The sequence below is a fragment of the Eschrichtius robustus genome, chromosome 20 (assembly GCF_028021215.1).
Source record: "Eschrichtius robustus isolate mEscRob2 chromosome 20, mEscRob2.pri, whole genome shotgun sequence".
Lineage (NCBI taxonomy): Eukaryota > Metazoa > Chordata > Mammalia > Artiodactyla > Eschrichtiidae > Eschrichtius > Eschrichtius robustus.
In genome coordinates, this window is record NC_090843.1 from 51,601,953 (window position 1) to 51,622,865 (window position 20,913).

At 42.4% G+C, this 20,913-nt stretch overlaps 2 protein-coding genes across 5 annotated transcripts in view; one reads left to right on the top strand and one right to left on the bottom strand.

Moving 5' to 3' along the window:
* Positions 1-15,053, top strand: part of TAOK1 (TAO kinase 1) — a 166,159-nt gene extending 151,106 nt beyond the window's left edge. For 3 of the 4 annotated variants that reach the window (XM_068531223.1, XM_068531222.1, XM_068531226.1), the window contains one exon: positions 1,207-10,566. In XM_068531223.1, the coding sequence (XP_068387324.1) occupies positions 1,207-1,668 (462 nt within the window). In that variant the 3' untranslated portion in view covers positions 1,669-10,566. Of the gene's footprint in view, positions 1-1,206; positions 10,567-14,214 lie in introns of those variants that run through there. The other variant, XM_068531225.1, reaches the window with a different exon arrangement.
* An 85-nt stretch (positions 15,054-15,138) lies between these two features.
* Positions 15,139-20,655, bottom strand: ABHD15 (abhydrolase domain containing 15). Its single transcript, XM_068531227.1, has 2 exons — positions 19,775-20,655; positions 15,139-17,733 (listed from the first exon to the last, which is right to left on the bottom strand). The coding sequence occupies exons 1-2, from the start codon at positions 20,653-20,655 to the stop codon at positions 17,208-17,210; spliced, it is 1,407 nt and encodes a 468-aa protein (XP_068387328.1). The 3' UTR covers positions 15,139-17,207.
* Positions 20,656-20,913: the final 258 nt, after the last annotated feature.

Here is a 20,913-nt window from a genome sequence, read left to right on the forward strand (position 1 = left end):
ATTATCAATTTGATCAGTCATAAAAAAGTTCTCCATCAACTTTTTTTTCATTGTCTCTTGACTTTATTACGAATTATTTTACATTTTAAAAAATATATGTATAGTCAACTACATTTATTTGTAATACCTTCCAGTTTTCCAGAACTGATTATGATGGCTACCCAACCACTAATTTCTAGGTATATAGAAACTAACTTTTTAATGAAAATTTTAGTTTTTGTTTGTTTGCTTTTCACTTAAGGCTTTGGTCTATCTGGAATGTGGTATAAGATGGGGTTCCATTTTTATTTCCTTCCAGGTGGTTGGCCAGTTGTGCCTGTGTCATTTGTTTAAGAATCCATCTTTTCCCCCATCTAATTAATTAATTAATTAATTAATTAATGCTTTTGTCCTGCTTTAAAAACCTACAAATTGAGATCTTTATTCTATTTCTATTTCACTAGTCTGTCCCTACACCAATACCACATTTATTTTATTTTTTAATCTTATTTATTTAATTATTTATTTAGTTTTTGCTGCGTTGGGTCTTCGTTGCTGTGTGCAGGCTTTCTCTAGTTGCGGCGAGCGGGGGCTACTCTTTGTTATGGTGCGTGGGCTTCTCATTACGGTGGCTTCTCTTGTTTTGGAGCACGGGCTCTAGGCGCGCAGGCTTCAGTAGTTGTGGCACGTGGGCTCAGTAGTTGTGGCTTTGGGGCTCTAGAGTGCAGGCTCAGCGGTTGTGGTGCACAGGCTTAGTTGCTCCGCGGCATGTGGGATCTTCCTGGACCAAGGATCAAACCCATGTCCCCCGCATTGGCAGGTGGATTCTTAACCACTGCACCACCAGGGAAGTCCCCCACATTTATTTTATTAGAGTGAGATTTTGGTGTGTCTGATGAAGCTAGTTTCCCTTCACCCACTTTTTTTTTTATTCAGTGTTTTACATAATGATTTAGTAGCCATTGATGATAATTGCCTTGATTTATTATTTTAGTAGAGGTTATTGCCTTTGCTTTTAAGAACTTGATTTTACACATTTTAGAAATATAAATTATGGATTATTTCTACAGTACATCTCTTTGATTTTTGAATGTACATCCATAAAATAGCCAGAGGGAACTTTGTTATGATTCACTTCAAAGCTGGGTAATTATCACTTCCTTAGTTTGTAGATTTTAAAAAATAAATCAGCTTTCTTTTTGCTTCTCTCCTCCTAACCCCCATCAGATTGAAGAAGAAATGTTGGCTTTGCAGAATGAACGCACAGAACGAATACGAAGCCTGCTGGAGCGTCAAGCCAGAGAAATTGAAGCCTTTGACTCTGAAAGCATGAGACTAGGTTTTAGTAACATGGTCCTTTCTAATCTCTCCCCTGAGGCATTCAGCCACAGCTACCCGGGAGCTTCTGGTTGGTCTCACAATCCTACTGGGGGTCCAGGACCTCACTGGGGTCATCCCATGGGTGGCCCACCACAGGCTTGGGGCCATCCAATGCAAGGTGGACCCCAGCCGTGGGGTCACCCCTCAGGGCCAATGCAAGGGGTACCTCGAGGTAGCAGTATGGGAGTCCGCAATAGCCCTCAGGCTCTAAGGCGGACAGCTTCTGGGGGACGGACGGAGCAGGGCATGAGCAGAAGCACGAGTGTCACTTCACAAATATCCAATGGGTCACACATGTCTTATACATAACTTAATAATTGAGAGTGGCAATTCCGCTGGAGCTGTCTGCCAAAAGAAACTGCCTACAGACATCGTCACAGCAGCCTCCTCACTTGGGTACTACAGTGTGGAAGCTGAGTGCATATGGTATATTTTATTCATTTTTGTAAAGCGTTCTGTTTTGTGTTTACTAATTGAGATGTCATAGTATTTGGCTGCCGGGTTTTGTTTTTTTGTTTTTGTTTTTTTACTTTTGGAGAAATTTTGAAAAGGGGAATTGATATGTATGTGTGTATACATATACACACACACACACGCATACATACACACACACACATATATATCTATATCTCAAGCATGTGGTTACAAGAAATTGGCTAGTTAGGGGGTATTTTCTGAACACTGCAAAAATAGAATGCAGCAATGTGTCTTGAGTCATCACTTTGGGGCAGTTATATCCTAAGAAGGTCGTGAAAAAATTTAAGCCTTTCTCCATACCCCAAATTCTTATAAGCCACTCACAGCAGGCAGCATATGCTGAAACAAGTTATTATGGAAACACATCTGTGTCCCCTCACCAGTGTATTTTCTTTATTAAATTGGTCTGACTTCTCAGCCTCATTTGGAGTGAAAAAGAACGTAGAAATCCATGAACACTAAAGGGTTCCATTGACTTTTTCAGAGAGTAGAAAACAATTTAGTTCTTTTTCTGAATGCTGCATAGATTTGTCAGTGATTTTTTTTTTTTTTTTTTGTCCATTCAATTGTGCCTTTTTTGTGGCATGGTGAGATGGAGGTGTAAGGAGATCACAAGTTGTGTGGGAATTGCATCAACGAACCTGTGAGCCTTTAAAGGGGAAGACCAGAAGGGTGAGAGAGGCCCCTGAAAGTTCATATGGTGGGTATGTTCAGCAGCATAGTGAGGAGATGAAGCCTCTGTATCCTGACGTTTTGTTGCTTATACTGTGATATCTTATCCTAGCTAAGCTCTATAACTCCCAAGACCCCAAACAGTACTTTTACTTTGTACAAAAACAAAGACACATAGCCAATACAAATCAAATGCCAGAGGGTTTTGAATGATGCCATATTTGCAAACTGCCATCTATTGGAATTCTCACCACACTACATAGACATAATTTGATTACCCCTTTTGGCTTATGGGATTTCCTGTTTACAAGTAGAATAGCCAATTATTTAAATGCTTAGTTGCCATAGTGAACCAGGAGTCACTGAGCCAATGACTTTACCAGCTGCTGACTAATGCTCATCACCACTGTAGATTTTGCTGCATGTGCAGGTCCTCTTTTTTTTTTTTTTTTTTTTAATTGCTGTTTTTGTTGCTGCAATACTTTACAAAATTCTAGTTCCTTGAGACTTAGTGACCATTTGGCATCATGTTAACATCACACAACAGGAAACACCACTTCCAGAAGTCTCTAGCCTCAGTGCTAAAGTACTACTGAAAAGGAACTAGCAAGTTTGGCAAATTAAAGAAAAAAAAAGTAAAGTAAGTTATAGTGGTCAGGGAATCTCTTGACAAACGCTAACTTTTTTTTTTTCCCACAGAGGGGCGTGTTTTGTTTTGTTCTGTTCTGTTCTGTTTAGTTTTGCAATGAAGGATCAACCCAATGCTGAAAGTTAGATGTTACTTGGTATTCCACTGCTAGTGTGAAAATTGAGTTGAAGGTGGGTAGGAAGCTGTGAGTATGACTTGAAGGAAAAACACTTTCTTTTCAGTGATAAATCAGAGTTTCTTACAAGTTGTCTTGACCCCTCCCTTGTCTTGAAGAACCCTTGCTGCTGACTCTGGATCCTGCTTTTCGTAATAGAGGACTCCAAGGTAGAATTTTCTGAGTCCCTCTCAATGATACTCTTCACCTAGACCAGGCTGATGACCAAGCAGTAATCTATAATTGTTGAAATATTGGCTTTCTCAACAAAATTTAAGTCTTCCCCAGGTATGTCAGTCTAATCTCCATGAATCCTCCCCTTTAGGAGTTTCTGGCATTCATTTAAAGGTAACTAGAAGAAAAATTAATATTTTACTGTAAATCTTTTAAAAACCAAGATCACAGTAGAATTCACACACAGTTTTAGGCAGTGTTTCAGGTAGCACTCCGGTACATTGTCCTCTTGGCCATGCTTGAGATCACCAGTTTTTAGGTGAACGTGACATGTACTTCTTGTCTGTCTTATGAAAGGAGCTTTTAATTTTCTATCATTTTGCGTTCACCTATTATACAGTATTTCAAACAAATTGAGATATTTACCTATTTGGAGGAAAATGATAGGAGAGAGCTTTAGAATTAATGTCCAAAAATATAATGAATTTGATACCTTTAAAAAAAATTCTTATTAGATCTGGCCCCTCTGTACTACTGGAGGGGTGGAATAGGAGTACAGCTCAGTTTTACATACAAAACTCTTTAAAATAAAAAATATTACCAATAATACATGTTAAAGTCCACTTGTGGACTTAAATTAGTCAGATTGAGTTATTGAGTTCATGCAGATCATATGTACTTGTAAAATTGTGATTGAATACTGACTCCAGATGTCTATCCAGTAGGTCTTTGTATCTGATTTAATTGTGTGGCAACCAGTTTTACATGTAGGTCATGACTATACCTGGATTATTCCATTAAGTTCATTTTAATTAAAATATATATAGTTTGCAAAAATGGTTCAACTTAATTGAGTTTTGTGTGTTTGCAAGATCTAACTTCTGAGGAATATCATACATGGTAGGAATTATCAAAGAGTAAAGCTTGTAGCAGGAAAATTTGAAAGGTTTTGAGAGATTCTGAAGAAAGAAGCAGGCACTTTGTGAATCAGTGTACAGACGTCAACATTTGATCAAATTACTACTACCTCTTCCCCATTGTTGGTGTTCACTTGATATATATGTGTTTAAGAAAATAAAAAGTATGCGATATTTGTCCAGCATATCAGAAAGTCATAAATGCTATGTCTGGTATCCAGAGCTTGGCAGTAAAAGTTTCTTGTGTTCACTGTCTCTCCCTTTTTTAAGTTAGCATTAGAAAAATGCAAAACCTCATACCTTGAAATATATTGTTCCTAATGGGGTTCCCTTCCTTTTGCACATATTTTTCCCCTTGTTAAAGTCAGCTCTAACCCCGAATTAAAGTATCTGAAAGTATTTTCATTATATAGATAAAGTTAGTTGGAAAATATGTTTTTATTAGTTTTATTGAGAGCTGCCATTCTTTTTAGTCATTTCTGTGCCTAGAGATGAGTAGTCCTGCATTTGAAGCCACACCCACAGATATAATATGCTTGGTACTCTAGGCCAAGGATTTATTATTGGTAAGTTGAACTTTTTAGCATAGTCATGATTTTCAGCTGCCAAGACATCAGGTAAACACCATTCAGTACACTAAAGAAACTGTCCTTGACTCTCTCCCACTCCCACCTATTTTTCCTCACCCCCTTTTCAAAAATTGAAAACGCTATGAGTGTCTTTTTCAGACCATAAGGCAGACTTTAGTAGCTTTCTACTTCTTTAACTAAATGTCTGGCATTTTAAACTTTTATAGAATACATTGTGTTGGACACTGGAATAATACTGTTTATTTTCACCTGTGAAAAATGACTTTATTGTACTTGAAACACCTCCTTTGCATTTCTCCATTTGTGCCATTCACTAGTGGAAATAAATTGTATTATACCATAATCTACTGGCTTTTAAAAACTGTGTTAAATATGCACATTTTTGGTATAGCTATTATCATTTGTATGTATATATTGTATATACATATGAGTGTCTATATGTGTGTATAGATTGATGAATATAATTCAAACTGTACATTTCCATCAGGGCACTTAAGGTTCTGTTATTTTGTTTCATTATTTTAGTCCTCAGTTAAGGCAAGAATGCATGTGTTTCTTAACAGTGCGTACTCTGGGTTGATATTTATGAGAAGGTGGTCATCAGATGCAATCTTTTCTATTTTAATCCCCTCTTAGCACTTGAGTGGGTGGAAAGAAAGTTAAGTAAAATGTGGAACCATAAGTTGCAATGCAGTAAAATAGTGCTGGGGAAGGAGCCAGTTAGTGTTTCTGTGAGTTTGTGTCGTGATGCAATGAAAGATAGGTGATGCAGAGAGAAATGAACCATGGAAACTAAAAACACTGGTGGTGATTCCTCTGCAAAGATAAAAAGAACCAATAAGTCACATAATCTTCATGTGCACTCCATACATATTTCTTAGTAGTGGTGCCATTGATCCTCTTACCCTTTTTACTCCATTAATAATAATAATTATAAATTTTGCTAAGGACCAAAACATCCAAGAAAGGAATTACTGCTAAAGCATCTAAGGTTCTCCTAAACTATAAAATCAACAGGAAATGGCCACTGGGAGAGAAGGATTTGGTATTGGCAGGGGATTTCTCCTTTTAGCTGCCTCTTCTTGCTTGCTAATAGTGAGTTCTTCATGCACCTTCCACCCCTTCGGAGGCACTACTTTTCAAGCACAGATTTGGCCTAACACTGCAACCCTTTCCTAAGAAGTTTATATGGCCCTGCGTTTTGTTCCATGCTCACAATGTGAAGTGTCTAGTGTATATTCCAGTCAGAAAATAATATATTTAAGGTGTATAAGTGTGAATCTCCTATAATGATGGAAGAGGAGGCTCTTATTTCTTAGAAAACTGCTTTCTCTAAGGAACAAATCTAAAACTTGGCCTGTCATCTTGGAGCTGCTTACCAAAATACAAATCCTTATTAAAGAGAAACAAATTCTCTGTTTTCCCTCATCTATCATGATAGTGCCCCCCAACCAGGTTGTAGCATTGCCTATTAAAAGGCAGTCACTTACTCTTAGTTGTTAAGAACTGGAAATTTTCCATCCTCAGATTCCTTAAAGGATGAAGAGTGTGCTGTACACTTAGCAGACTTGCCTCTTGTATGCAAGGACTACTGATTGAAGTCTATTTTGCTGTGTGTCTGGTTATGTTGTCTGCACTTTTATTAAATCACTACAATAAGTCTACATTGGAAGTGACTTAATTTGTAAAGAAGTTTTATTAAACACTGTCTAGAAAAAGAAAGTGAAGCTGAGAACTCTTCCTTTATTGTGCATTTATATTTTCTACTGAATTCTGGTAGCCCCCTCTAAAGTCACATTAACTAATTCTTCCCTTGTTTATATTCAGATTTCCAAAATTTCACTCATGCAAGGGAAGAGAATCTATTTGGCCTAATGGTAGTCTTCAGATCATAAGAAATATGTAAATTAGCATGCACCTTATCTGCCTGTTGTGGGTTTCTTAAACTTGCACTTCTCTCTCACCCACCCCAAAATAGATATCCTTTAAAGAAAAAGGCAGAGAATTAAAACTGGGGAGCCATTTACTATGTCACCATCACTGTTAACTGTTACCCAGCAATCAGAACTTTTTGAAGTTTCAGAGCTTGTGTGTGTGTATGTGTGTGTGTGTGTGTGTGTGTATCTGTTTGATTGTGTTGGGTTTGTTTTGTTTTTCAATGTACAAGAGAGTCTTCTTTAAATAGAGAAAAAGGTTAATCCTCTCTGAAACAGGATGCCCATTGGATATACTAATCTGGACATCTGTAGGTAGTTTGCCATGAAAAAGCAGAGAGAAGATGAGACTTGTGAATGAATGAAAAGGGTATCTTGATACCCCAGAATTCCCCCTAAATTACGGGTAATTCAACCTGCACAGTTTCCTTTTCACTCATAGTTTTTAGCAATTGTGAGTGAAGAAATCATGTAATTATCTGTAAATATGTAGCTAACAAATTGACCTAGTTTCTGTATTTTTTTGTTTTTGTACTAAAGTTTATAAGTCTGTGCCAGCTAGAGAGGAGTTGCTGTCGTTGCCAGTTGTGGTCCTAGCATCTAACCCTGAAACCATCCTAGGTGACATTTTTAGAATTAATGCTTCAGTGTTGTTAAACAGGGAGAAATTAAGCTCAACCATTGGTCAGGTTTAAAATCTTTTGAAGCAAAGTCATTTTATTTAATACAATGATTACATGTCCTCAATCATGAATGAGGTAGGGAACCTCCCTCCCCCAGTGGCCATGTTTACAGAAGTGTGTTTTGTCTATAAAGTGCAAGGGTTTTAATGTTTATGTAAATTATGCAGGTGATAACATTATGGCTTGGAATTGTTTATTGGGCTCTCTTGCTGAATTTTCAAATGAAATGAACTATGCTTATTACTGGCACATTGATCCCATTTCTGGAGCATTTTCCTATTTCCAGAATTACATGTATTCCTTTGTCATTATCCCTTGATATGCCTTGTAGCCTAAGGTATTAAAAGCTGGTAAACATAGATGAGGGAATTGCATTTTTTAAAATCCACGAACCTTCATTTGTATGCCTTCATTACTCATGTTTCTTTGGCAACTCTGAGGTCAGTGAAGTTTAGAAATGAGATACCAGTGTTAATGAAAAGTGTGTACTCTTTGCTTTTGCATGGCTTGGCTTAGCATCAAGGGTATATTTGGGCCACGTGAAAGCATGAAGACCAGTTGTATGGGAACAGGTTTCTCGTAGTGGCACATTTTGCTTTTTCTGAGCCCTCAAATACATTGCCTCAGCATGAACATTATTGTTTCTATAAATTACACATGGTCATGGAATGAATTATGTGATTTAAAAGGATGGAACTGCTTAATGTTTGCAGATTCCAGCTGGCCATGTGACTATTGGACACATATCAAACAAACCTGGGGGGAAATATTGGAACCCTTCTAACCCTTTTTTGGTCATAGACAAGTATATTTAGTTTATTAAGATGTTGGCTGCCCCTGGTATGTTGCCAGAAAGCTCTTTTTTGGTGCCCATTCCAAATGTGCTTTCTTGCATTTCATAATATCAAAGAAACCACCAACCCTTCTCCCCAACAGCATTTTATGTCAGACCTTTTATTCCACATTAAATGGGAGTTGTGCCTACTTAGAGTGCTCCTCCAATCAATTACATACACGTGTCCTAAAATAATCCAAGCAGGAGACACAGGTAGGAAAATTTTTTTTAGGAAGTCCACTTGAGGCCAGTAATCTATCTGACAAGGTATTTTACCACATTATCTTGCCACTTGATAAATGAGCCTATTAGGAATTGCAGGTGGTTTCATAGGACAAAATCCAAGTAGAGAGGGATATGTGGGGTTTCTATTAAGAGATAATTTTGTTATTGTTTTACCTCTCCTTTTATGATCCTTCTCTGCTGGGTTAGAATGGGTTAATTCTCCAAATTTATTTTGTTTTTTATCTTTTAGGGAAATTTTTACAAAAGTGATGGTCTGATGTAAATAACATTTTGAAGTATAGTGCACATAAGTTCCCGAGACTATTTCAACCTGATAATTTGTAAATGCTTTAGAGTTTTTTTCATTAACACTTGTGTTGCTAAATCCTATTTATGTAAGTCTGCTAAAAATTTTAACCCATTTAAAACTTAAACATTTAAATAATGGATGAGTTACTCTGAGCAATTTAGCTTTCAAAACCCCCTTGTTTTAGTATATGAAAAAGATAGCCTAATGCGCATTAATGAGGTTGGAGAGACTATGAGAAATATGTATAGTGTATATTTTAAAACAGCTTTGCTTGTATTGTGAAGATTTAAAAACAAACTTGAGATTTTTAACGTAACTATTAACACAGTTTTAACATAAGTTATCCCACTGGGTTTAAGAGCATCTTGAATGTATAATCCTTTTTGTAACCCAGGTTGGTTTCTGCTTTTACCAGTCATCCAAACATATTATTTATGATTTTAGTTTGATATACTCATTTACTTTTGTTTTCCTCAACCAGCATGATTTTTTTGCACATGTATTGTAGAAATTTTTAAAAAGAAAAATCAGTACATCATTTTCTCTGGATTTTCTTCACTTCTCTCTTCCTTTCTACTAACCCATTACCTTAAAGGCCATATCGCTCCATTTGCATTATTTGTGCAAATGCCAGGGTTGGTTTTTATTTTTATTTTTGCTATTTACCTAAAAAAAGAAAAATGCTTCAGTCAATTGCTTTTTTATTTAAAAAAAGAAAAAAGAAAAGAAAAAAAGCTGTAACCTTATCATTTCTGAGTAGACCATTGAGAGATGAATGCACACCTGTAATAGCCCAGGACCAGCTTTGGTGGCTAAAGGGAATATTTTAACTAAGCAAGAGGTTCTTTTCTAAAAGTAGTATATATTATTCACAATCTCTTTCAGTTATTCCCACAAGTCAGGGGTCCAGATAAAATGAGGGTTATCAGCTAACTGATATGTTATCATTGAGGTTCATCAATGAATTTGTACATTTCTAGTTCCCTTTGGTGAAGGGAAAAAAAAATGATGATTTTGCAAGACCTAGATTTTGGCTTGGTTTCTTGCCTCCTTTTTTGGCAGCCTTCATCTTCTCATCTCCTAAAGCCCTTGAGCCTGTAGGGTTTTCATGGTGGACAAAGGACCTGTGGTCTTTTAAAACTAGGACTGATTTTTTTGGCAAGAGATTATCATGTTGAAAGTGATGTTCTGCCACTTTACCGATGACTAATTTTAAATATACACAGTCCTCTTAATTTTCGGACCAAACAGACACCCACAGTGGAGGCTTATCAAGGGTTGCAATGGGGAAGAAGCCTCTCCCTCACTGTCAGCACCAGCTGGTAAAGGTGACTGTACAGATGTGCATTTTCCTTTTGGTAGAAATGGTCCGCAGCACTAATTGGTAAGGCTTATTGTACAGTATATTGTCAGTATTCTTCTGGTTCAACATACCTTATAGTTCATATATAACCTGTATTAATTGTATAGATTGTGCATTTAAAGCTGTTACCAAGTTGTCAGAACATAAGAGCGAAAACAAGGTCATATGTAATATTTTGTTTGTAAGTATCCTTTGTATCATAGCAAAGGAAATGTTTAAAAAAAATCAACTGTAATAAAGTAATTTTAGTACACAGAGTGTCTGCTCAGTTTTTTTAAGTAATTGTATTCCCATAAAGTATATTTCAGTTCAGTGACTATTTACTGGATAATTACTGAATCTCAGGCACTGTGCTGGATGTTGGGGGTTACAAAAATGAGTAAGATATGGGTAAGAATGAGCTCCCTAGTGTAGACTAAAACCCTCTAGACTAATTGCCTCGAATTCTGTGTGCCCAGTGAAGTGGCCTACTGTGCTGTGGATGTGCAATGATTCTACTTTAGGTTCTAATGGCTTGTTGCAGGTTCTTAAGTTTTATATAGGCATATGTTGTGGTCTGTGTAACTACAGTTCCTCCCAGACACATGGACACATAGATGTATGCAGTTCTTGGACCTTGTACAAAGCTTCACAAGGTGGTTTCGCCTGGGTTCGTCTTCCCAGATTTGAAAATCATCACATTTTAGCCCTGAATGGGGTAGAGTATCTAATCCAGTCCTGTTAAAATGACTTTGTCAGAAGGCTTAATTTGGAGGGAAGGAGTTTCTTGGGCTGGGGTTTATATGTTTTTTTCTATTAGAAAATAGTTTTAAGTGTGTCATTTTAAAAAGTATAGTTGAGATTACCTACTTTATTGAATAGAGGACTATCAGAAAAATGGCACTTTTAACTTTTTAACATAGCTTCTAAACTCCTAGAATGTTGATGCTGAGCTATTTTGAGATTAATTAGCATTTATGTAGTGTTTAATTTGCCTGGGTCAAACAACTACGTGGCAGAGCCAAGATTTGATTCCAGGTGTTCTATCTCCAGTATTTCCCAACATCCCACCTTGAATTTGGTTGAGCTAAAAGGGGGTTTAAAAAACAAGATTTCTTTCGGCTTTATCCCCACAATTGAGCTGTTCAAACTACAGTGGAAGGAGAGTTAGGTGCTTCTACCATGTCAGCAACCCAAAACAAATGCTGTCATTGACTAAACACTTCAAAGGTGCTCTGAGTTATGCTTAGGGTTTAAAGCCTATCCTACCTGACTATAAAAGAAGTTTTTTTTTTATAGAAGAAATTTTAACATAAATTTAAAAATCACCACAGTGGTTGGCTAGCTCCACAGCCCCAGGGTTATAAGTTAGTGCTATCAGTGATGCCAGCTGCCAAACCAGGGTTTTCCTATATATGTACTAGGCAATTAGTGACTTTAATTATACTTTCAGATACTTGTTCTTATTACGGATAAGAGGGAGACAAGGCTGCTGAGGGTGTCGTTTATTGCAGGCTATGTAGTAAACAACTTTAGGGGTGCCGTTTATAGATTCATGTTGGCTCCGCCACAAGAGTTGTGCAGCAGCTCTGAAGACAAATTCTTTCTCCTTTTGTTAACGTCCTTTACATTATGGAGTTCAAAATGAGCATAATTTACTGTCATCTCAGCCAGTGATTGACTAGGAAAAGGCAAAGTATGGCATAAAGACCAGTGGTTTGGGTTCTGGTCTTTAGCCCCATCACTACTAACTGAGATCTTAAAAGTCACATCCTTTCTGACCATCACTTACAAGAAACAGGAAAGCAGATGGTTTTTGGCTGGAACAAATGAACCAGTGTATAACCTATTAGCCGTAACCTGGTTATCAGAGAGAGAGAGAGCATGTGTGTGTGTGTGTTTGGGAAGAGGGTGGGGAGGGTTTGTCCTCAATTGGGCAAGCCAGCACCCAGTTTGTAAGCCTCAAAGGTGCTGCTCTTCCAGGCCCTTCCCAACTTTGCAGTGGAATTAATAACTGGAAAACCTTGGCCTTACAAGAATTAGAATATAGACTCTGATCTGAAAGCAGATGCCACCTCATTATAGAGGTCTTTGAGCTCTGGTTGAGGAATTAAATGGGCTTGAAGAATGGGATCCATCTGCTTTTACTATTTCATTATAGCCTAACAGACCTTAATTAAGGCCTATTCACAGTCTCAGTCTTTTCATATGGAACAACTCATAACTTGCCCAAAGTCATATGAGTCACAAATGAAGTAGAAACTAGAACCCACACCTCCTAACTATTTCAGTGCTCTATCCAACACACAAATTACTAATTGCCCACTGGAAAATATCTCTATGTAGGTACCACTGATGATCAGGGAATTTTGAGCCTGCTGGGAAATTATTAGCCCAGAGCAGGAGGCCTGGTTGTTGATTAAACAGAGGTTCTGCTGGTTAGTGTTAGGGGACACAAACCTAGATCTATAGAAGTGAAGCAACAACCAGCAAATGGAGAATGTGCAGTGAGGCTCCGTTAACTCCACAGGTAGGTAAGCACAGCTCAGTACATAGAGGACTTAAGAAGACAAACAGCACATTTGTTTGTGGAGATTTAAAAAAGAATGACATTCCATTGTTGCAGGGAGACTGCAATTTATTATTCAGAGGCAAACAAGCTGAGAGGATTTTTTCTTCAGTCTCACTAGTGATAGACACTAGAGCAAGATACCTTATTACACAGGAAGGCTGGAGGAGCCAGAGACATTTGTTTTTTAAGTGTTAATATCTTTTATTGTTTGTTTTAATGAAATTCTACCTTTCCTCTAAACTTTTAGCTCTTCCTGGATACTTCAGAGCATAATTATTAGATGTCTTAAAACATCCTCTGGTCACTTTGGTAGGGTTATTTTCATTAAAATCTTTATGTCATATCCCAACTCCCAGAATTTGGATCAGGTCTGTGATCTGATCCTCAAGCCCATAAACCAACCAGAAGTCGTTACAACTGAGCTCGTTAGCATTATTTCCAGTCACCAACTCTCGGATGAGAAGAGACCTTATATCTAATGTAGGCCACCCTTATTTCTCAGCACATGTCCCCTCCATGATACGTGCCTCGGAGCAGTCTAGCTTGTGTATACCACCAATGATGTGGGACCTGCTGCTTCCTAAGGCATTCATTCCATCCCTGGGCACTCAGACACTCCCTAGGTATAGCTTCTTAATCTTAACTCTACAAACTGTCATAACTAGTGAAAACAGTTTCTGATGCCATCTTTTGTGGCTTGGCTGTAGGATCATTGGTATCATTGAATCATTGGTATCATTGGCAAGTTCTGCCAATGTGGCCAAGTATATCTGCCTGTTTAATCAGGGAGGGAACTTTATACTAAAGTTCATTTCTGAAGGAAGAAACCATGGCATTACTAAGGGTGACTGACTGACAAAGGATCCTGCGGTCTGGGTGGAAGATGAGTACAGAGGAACTTCTGACTCTGGGGTGGTTTTGAGGTTATATATAAAGCTAAGATGACACTTCCTGTGTCAAGACCTCTTTTCTAACAGTACTCAAGTCTTAGCAAGGATATCTTCACTCAAAACAGAGATGACATCTCAAAATGAGGATTCGGTGCTATGTTTTTTTATTATTGTCATCTCTGGCCAAGCCACCTTGGAAACCTATGCATAAATACATAAAATACTAAATCTTTAAGAGAATTAAGTTATAGCTTAGCACAGTCTTTGGTATCAGAGGTCAGAACTTAGTAGGACTCAAGGAAACCTTGAGAAGCAGTTGTCTGCTTCCTGCATTCTGATCCAGTGGGTGGAGACAGATAACTCAGGTCTGAGATTATGCCTCCTTTATTGTAATTGGGTTGTGTTTTCTTTTCCCCCTTTACCATTTGAAGGTGTTTATAAATAATGAAGAGACCAAAAGGGAGGCAAGCAAGTGAATGAGACCTGAGAGGATTGCCAAAGACTTGCTACCTGGAAAACTCCCAACTCAGTGGTACTTCTTTGGGTTTTGTTTGTTTTGTTGTTTGTTTCTTGCTTCCCCAAACTCATAATTTGTCACTTTGGTTTTTTTAAAATTTTATTTATTTATTTTTGGCCGTGTTGGGTCTTCGTTTCTGTGCGAGGGCTTTCTCTAGTTGTGGCAAGCGGGGGCCACTCTTCATCGCGGTGCGCGGGCCTCTCACTACCGTGGCCTCTCTTGTTTCGGAGCACAGGCTCCAGACGCGCAGGCTCAGTAGTTGTGGCTCACAGGCCTAATTGCTCCGTGGCACGTGGGATCTTCCCAGACCAGGGCTCGAACCCATGTCCCCTGCATTAGCAGGCAGACTCCCAACCACTGCACCACCAGGGAAGCCCTGTCACTTTGTTTTTAGGGCCATGCATTCTCTCAGAATGTGTGCCTGGGGTTCCTCCATCTGGTTTCATTTAATTAGCTATTAACCAAAGCAGAGCCAATTTGGGTGATTCCTTCGTCGTTAGACTGAAGGACAGGGTCACCCAAACCTGCTTGAACAGGAACTACGCTTTCTTGGCAAAAATGGCTTGAAAAGCAGTGATGTCACCAAATGGTAATGAGAAGATGAGAGAGAGGTAGCTTCCTGAGAATGGCTATGAGTACCTCTGGCACAGGGGCATGGAGGAGAAATACTTTAGGGTTTAGGTCATTAGGGCTGTGGATCCAAGGGGATCCAAGGGACAAGGGCTGTTCTGCTGTTCACAGAGCTTTAAGACTATAACTGGAAAAAAAAAAAAAAAGTATATATATATATATATATATATATATATATATCCTCCCCCACCCCACCCCACAAGCCGGCTTTCCTGTAAAAAAGGAACCATGATTTCTCCAAAACCTATTATCTTAACCAGAGTCCCGTGGTATCTGGGCTAGAGAAACAATCTGGATTTTAGCCCTTAGGGGCCCTTTAATCCTGGGGAGTGAGGGTGGGGGGTGGTTAAAAACCACTGGACTGCTCCCCATTTTGCAGTGAGTTCTGAATGATTATAGGGTCCTGCATATGGGACTGCAAGACCTAATAAACTGAAATCCCCACTGTACCAGATGCTGGGGGAGGGGGCTGGCCAGATGTCAGTAATTCTTCTTTGCCAAGCCTTATACCAAGGTGTTAACCAGAAGTACAACAGCTTCTTTAGGGTTCACTTCCTTATTATCTCTCCTGCTCAGAAATGGTGAGAGAATGTTAGATGAGGAACACAGAGGAGGAGGAACAAGAAGTGGGGAAGGAGGGAGGGAAATTTTTCATGACAGGATAATGTGACTTAGACAATTGAATGTTGTCTGCATTTCAGTTTAGATTCTTGGATAGTTCAGAGTTTCTTCTTATTTGATCCAGAGGAACAAGGATGGGCTAAAATTATCCAAACCTAAAATCATGGCCCCAGAAATTCCTCATACCAAGCCTTAGGATATGGCTTTTGGTAAACATCTCTCCTTCTTCAAATTGCTTTGCTATTTGTGAGGCCAGTATGGAGCTTCCTGTCAAAACAGGTGCCTTCTTTCTTGATGACCAATTAAAACTTCAGGGCAAAGCTTTTCTGGGAGGAACTGGATGTCCTATTGTATTGCTTAATGGCCTAATCCAAACCAAGGTGTGGGTCAATCTGTACAATGCCTTATTTTACTCTGATCTTAAGCATTAGTCCTCATAAAACCAAAGAGCCTATCAGTCACTGAGTGGTCAGATCCAGGAGGAAGCTTTTCCTGCATCTACATGGATGGCCTTTTGAATAACTGAGCAGAAAAAGCATGGTAATGTGAAATATTCATAAATCACTGAGTCAGCTCTAGCCAATCTCCTGGAAATTTTGTTTGCTTTCTCTGGTCCCAGATGTCCCTCCAGGGTCTGGAGAGGGAAAGGCTAGTAGTAGTGTCAGAAAAGAGGGCAACTAACCAAAAAAACACCTAAGATATGAGGTTTATACTTTTACCACTTAGAGAAAGCCCACATCTCAGGAGAAAAACACCTCTCGCTAGAACTCTCTGGAGTAATCCCCCGAAATGGTACTGGAGGGAGCAGCTAGAATGTCTGAGAGCCTGGCTCCTTGAGCCATGGCCAAGCAGACCCTGCGAGGATTTCCTCTTCCTAAAATCATCCTTGGGATCTCTCTAGTGAGTCTTGAGGTCCTAGGCTGAAGCCCCAGATCAGCCCCACTCCCAGTCAGGACTTGCAGAACTCAACCAAAAGACTGGCCCTTGGTGTTCCAGACGCAGGCGTTCACGCTTTCTAGCTGGTTGCCCTCCCCAACCCAGTCTCAGCACAGCACTTACTGCCTATGGGCCTATCTCACACTCAACGCAAGACGCGTTGGCTCTGTGAGCCGCTTCCACGTCTGCCACCACGTGAAGTCAGCAGAGCGCCACAGCCGCAGAAAAAAACGAGGGAAGTGGCATCGAGACACAAACATCCTGTCCTCCCTACATCAAGTGGCTCCAGCTTGAGAACCAGCGTCACAGAGCTGATTATTTATGTGGCACGGACCTGCCCAATGGCTCACAAAACTCATCTCCTCTGTATCTTTGCTGTGAGCGAGCATTTTCTCTTGAGTCCAGGGACATACATGGAGATATTCTTTGGCTTATGAAGTCGGTGACAGGGGACAGTGACGGGGAATGCCCAGCTGCTGAACAAGGATGAGTTGGCATCTGTAGAGCAGGGCCTGGGCAGGAGTTCTGCTCAGCGGCAAATGAACGCTAGCTTGCTGGAAGTTCCATCTCTTTCCACAGACCAGTTTAAGAGAGAAGGGGCTGAATCAGGGGCAAAGAGCTGAAGCTGCCTGCCCCATTCAGTCCTCACTGCCTTTTCAGGACTCAGCCGTGCCCAGCTCTGTTCTTCCTCGCAGGGCTGGCGGGTTCTTGGGTCAGGTCTCACCTTGTATACGATCTCTTCCAGCTAAAGATCTCTTCCAGGTTGGAAGAGGGAGAGACCTCCCGCTTTGGCAGGGTTCCCCAGCGACGCCGGCCCCCTAGGAATGAAGCTCGGCGCCTGCTCAGCCCTTTCATCCTCTCTTCCGTTCGGAAGAACTCAGTCAAGGCCCGGAAGTACTCCAAGATGACCTCGTGGCTCCAGGCTGGCAAGGGCTCCTGGCGCAGGAAGCCACAGTGGCCTCCGTGACGGCTGAGCAGGAGGAAGAAGTAGGGGTTGCTGTGAAAGAGTTCAGTTGGCAGAAAGTGGTTTGGGGGCCCGCACACAGGATCATCAGCACTACAGATGCATAGCACAGGTACGGCTGCCTCATCCACATCCCGGAGGGGGTCGTTGTGGTCCCAGTAGGTGTCCCAGCTGATGGGGAAGCTCTTGGTGTGGCAGAAGAGGGTCTCTTCAAACTCTCGCAGGGAGCGGCTCCTGAAAAGTTTTCCAGTATCCACTGTGTCCTCCAGGGCTGTGGCATACCTGGCAGAAAGAAGTTGAACGGGGAAGGAAGGAAAGAGAGGAAAGAACTGGAAAATAAATTGACAGCAGAAGTTACAGAGTGGCAGCCCACAGGCCAGATTCTGACCACAGAGGCTTTCTTTGGCCATATAATATATTTAAAAACTTCCATGTCATTGCCATCATTTAAAATCAGGAGATTTCACATAAAATGCAGCTATCTGGCTTCTCGAGGGAAATGGGGAGATCTGGCGACATGGGCTGGCATGGCAACAATCAGGGTATTTCCTCCCTCCTTCCTGTGTTACAGTTTCTACCAGGACAGTCATTCATGGCATTACCTCCCCAGCCCCGGGGCAGCATTTGACTTTACAGCTGCTGAGTTATTGCAACAGCTCTCCTCCAGACCTCATCTTCTGACCCTCTGTAGGGAACCTGCTATGAACTGTCACCTCCTGAACCTCTCTTGGAAGAACTCAGTGGCTTAGACTATCCAAACCAGCAAGTGACAGCCCCCAACATTAACATTTTACTTTAAGTTGTATTAGTTTGTTTGCTTTTTTAAAAGATAATATGCTATCCAGCTGATGACAAATGAGTGTGTCCTTGATCAGTGGGGCAGGTATTCCTAGAGAGGGCTGAGTGGCGGAGGAAGTGACTGGGAGTGTAATTAATTGGGTGAGGTCCCAAATGGGAGCCTGAGAGCAACTGCTCTGGGAAAGAGGGACATCTTTGCTGTTTCCACCTCCCTGGAGAGGGCCTGGCACCCTGACCAGGAGGCCAGGATGGGCAGCTCAGTCCTTTATTTGGGTTAGTTCAGTCTTAGCCAGCTGAATTTGGATAGGTGTTTCCTGCAAACATTCAAAGAGGCTTGCCCCAAGTTGGCAATCCCAAAATTCCATTGGCAGGGCAGTTCCTAAAGGCCCAGGTTTCCTCTCCACTTCCCTTACCTTATCCTCCAGCTGGTGCCCAGGGTCAGCACTGAGGGTGGTCATTTGGGGATGGAAACTGGCAGTTAAGCCATGTGAGAGTACCTTGCCCCTGGACTGTTCCAGCGGCTCTGGGTTGCCATGGTAGCACATGGGCTGTTGCTGAGCTCAGGGTTGACCTTCTTAGAACAGGAGGCAAAATAGGGCAAGGAAAGAAAGAGAAATCACAATTGTCACCATGTATTGGTGCCAGGCCCCTTACTTTCGTTATCTTATTTCATGCTTATAACCACCTTGGGAAGTGGTTATTATAAACTCCATTTAACTGAAGAGGGATGTGAGGCTCAAAGGGGTTAGCTAACTTGCTGGAAATTCAGGATTTGAACCCAAGCGGGTCTGACCCCACATCCCAGGTCTTTCTGCCACACCACACTGCTGCCATCATGTCTTTGACCTCGTTCTTCCATCTCCTAGGAAAACAACAGTGTAAGCAGAGGCCTGGTTATTTGCTGTGGGAATGTCACTCAGGCCTTCTCAGTGGAAAATTCTCCCCTGTCACCCTGGTGGTAGATTCTTTTCTTTTTGGAGATTAAAAAAAAATGTTTAAATACTCTTAAAATTTTTGCATTAAATATTGAGTATATACCTGGGAATATGCAAAACATCTGTCAGGTCTAAAGAATTTTAATAAATCAAATACCACCAAATTTCTGCTTCCTGTCACCTCCAGGCTCAGAGGAAACATTCTGGACAGATAACCAGTCACAATTGCTTCCAGAGCCCTCTTTGCTGATTTGACAAGTTATGGACTAAGCGATGTACGTGTCAGGTGCTGCCTCTTGCGGCGGGTGGGGCAGGTGCTCAGGTTGCTAGGACACGGTGGGGCCGAGGTGAGGCCAGGGGGCCCCGGGTCAGGAGTCCCTGCTCTAGCTAATGATGCTGAGTCCGTCTGTGGCTTTTAAACCTGCTTCCCTGATTCTGTCCAGACTAGAGGGTTTGGACGCTTCAGGAAGTATGTGAGGAGAACTTTGCCCAAATTGCTCTAAACCTGTTTGATTCAAAACCAGACAGAGCCGTTTCTCAGCCCCAAACCTCTATTCCCCCATTGCTCATCTGCAGCCTCTGTTACCCACCTGCTGAGGGCGATCTTCTGGTGGAGCAGAAAGCCCCGCTCGTAGGGCCAGGGCAGGCCGGCCTCAAACCACTCGCGGCAGCATAGCACCGGCGAGATGCAGGCTGCACCGGTCATGTAGCTGGAGGAGCCACACTCGCCCAGGTAGGACAGCAGCAGCGCCGAGCCCGAGCCCTCGCTCACCGCGAACAGCGGGGCTGCGGGGTGTCGGAAGCGGATGTAAGTGATGGCCTCTTTGAGATCAGACGGGTCCCCGAAAGGCTGCAGCCGGGGGCTGACCAGTGGGCAGCCGTGGTGGCCGCGACGGTGGAAGATGACCGGGTAGTAGCCGCGCTCCAGGGCCAGCAAGCAGAGGCCGAGCACGTTGCGGGTGAGGCGTCCCCAGGCATTGGGGATCACCAGCAGCACCGCCGGGAGGCCTCCGGCATTGGTGACCCGGCGGCCCCGGGCGCAAGGTCCCACGACCCAGTCCAGGGCCACCAGCCCGTCGTCCGCCAACTGCAGGTACTCCCGGGCCAGATCGGACCCCGGCCCCACCGGCAGCACGAAATGGCAGAGGGTCTGCAGGTGGGGCCCGGAGAGCCAGGAGCGCGGGCCCGGCTCCAGCGCTGTCGAGCGTCGCAAGGCGCGCAGCAGGCACTGGGCCAGCGCCGACGGCTTACAGATGAGCCTGCACCCGCCGGGCAGAGGCTCACGCCCGTCGCTGAACTGGTCCGCGGGGCCTGCGCCGTCCACCTCCTCCTCGTGGTCTTGGCCCTGCGCCCCCGGCAGGGTCCTCGCTCCGACGGCGCGCCTCCCGGGGCGCCGCAGCAGCGCGGCGAGCAGGCCAAGCAGGGCGAACGCGGCCAGGAGCAGGGCGAGGGCGGCGCCCCACGGCGGCATGGCGAGGCCGGAGAGCCCCCGGCGGGCAGCAGCGGCGGGGACGTCCCCTTGGCGAGCTCCCCGCTCTGGCCGCGGCTCCGCCGGGCCGCGGCGGCTGCCCAGGGCCCTCCCGCGGGGAGGGAGGGGGTGCACTCCGGATTGGCCGCGGCCCCGCAGAGGCAGCCAGTTCGGTCCAGGCTCCCCTCACCCGCCCCCTACTCCCGCCCACGGCCCTTTGTACAGTGATTGCGACAAGCAGTAGCACGAGGTGAAAGGGGC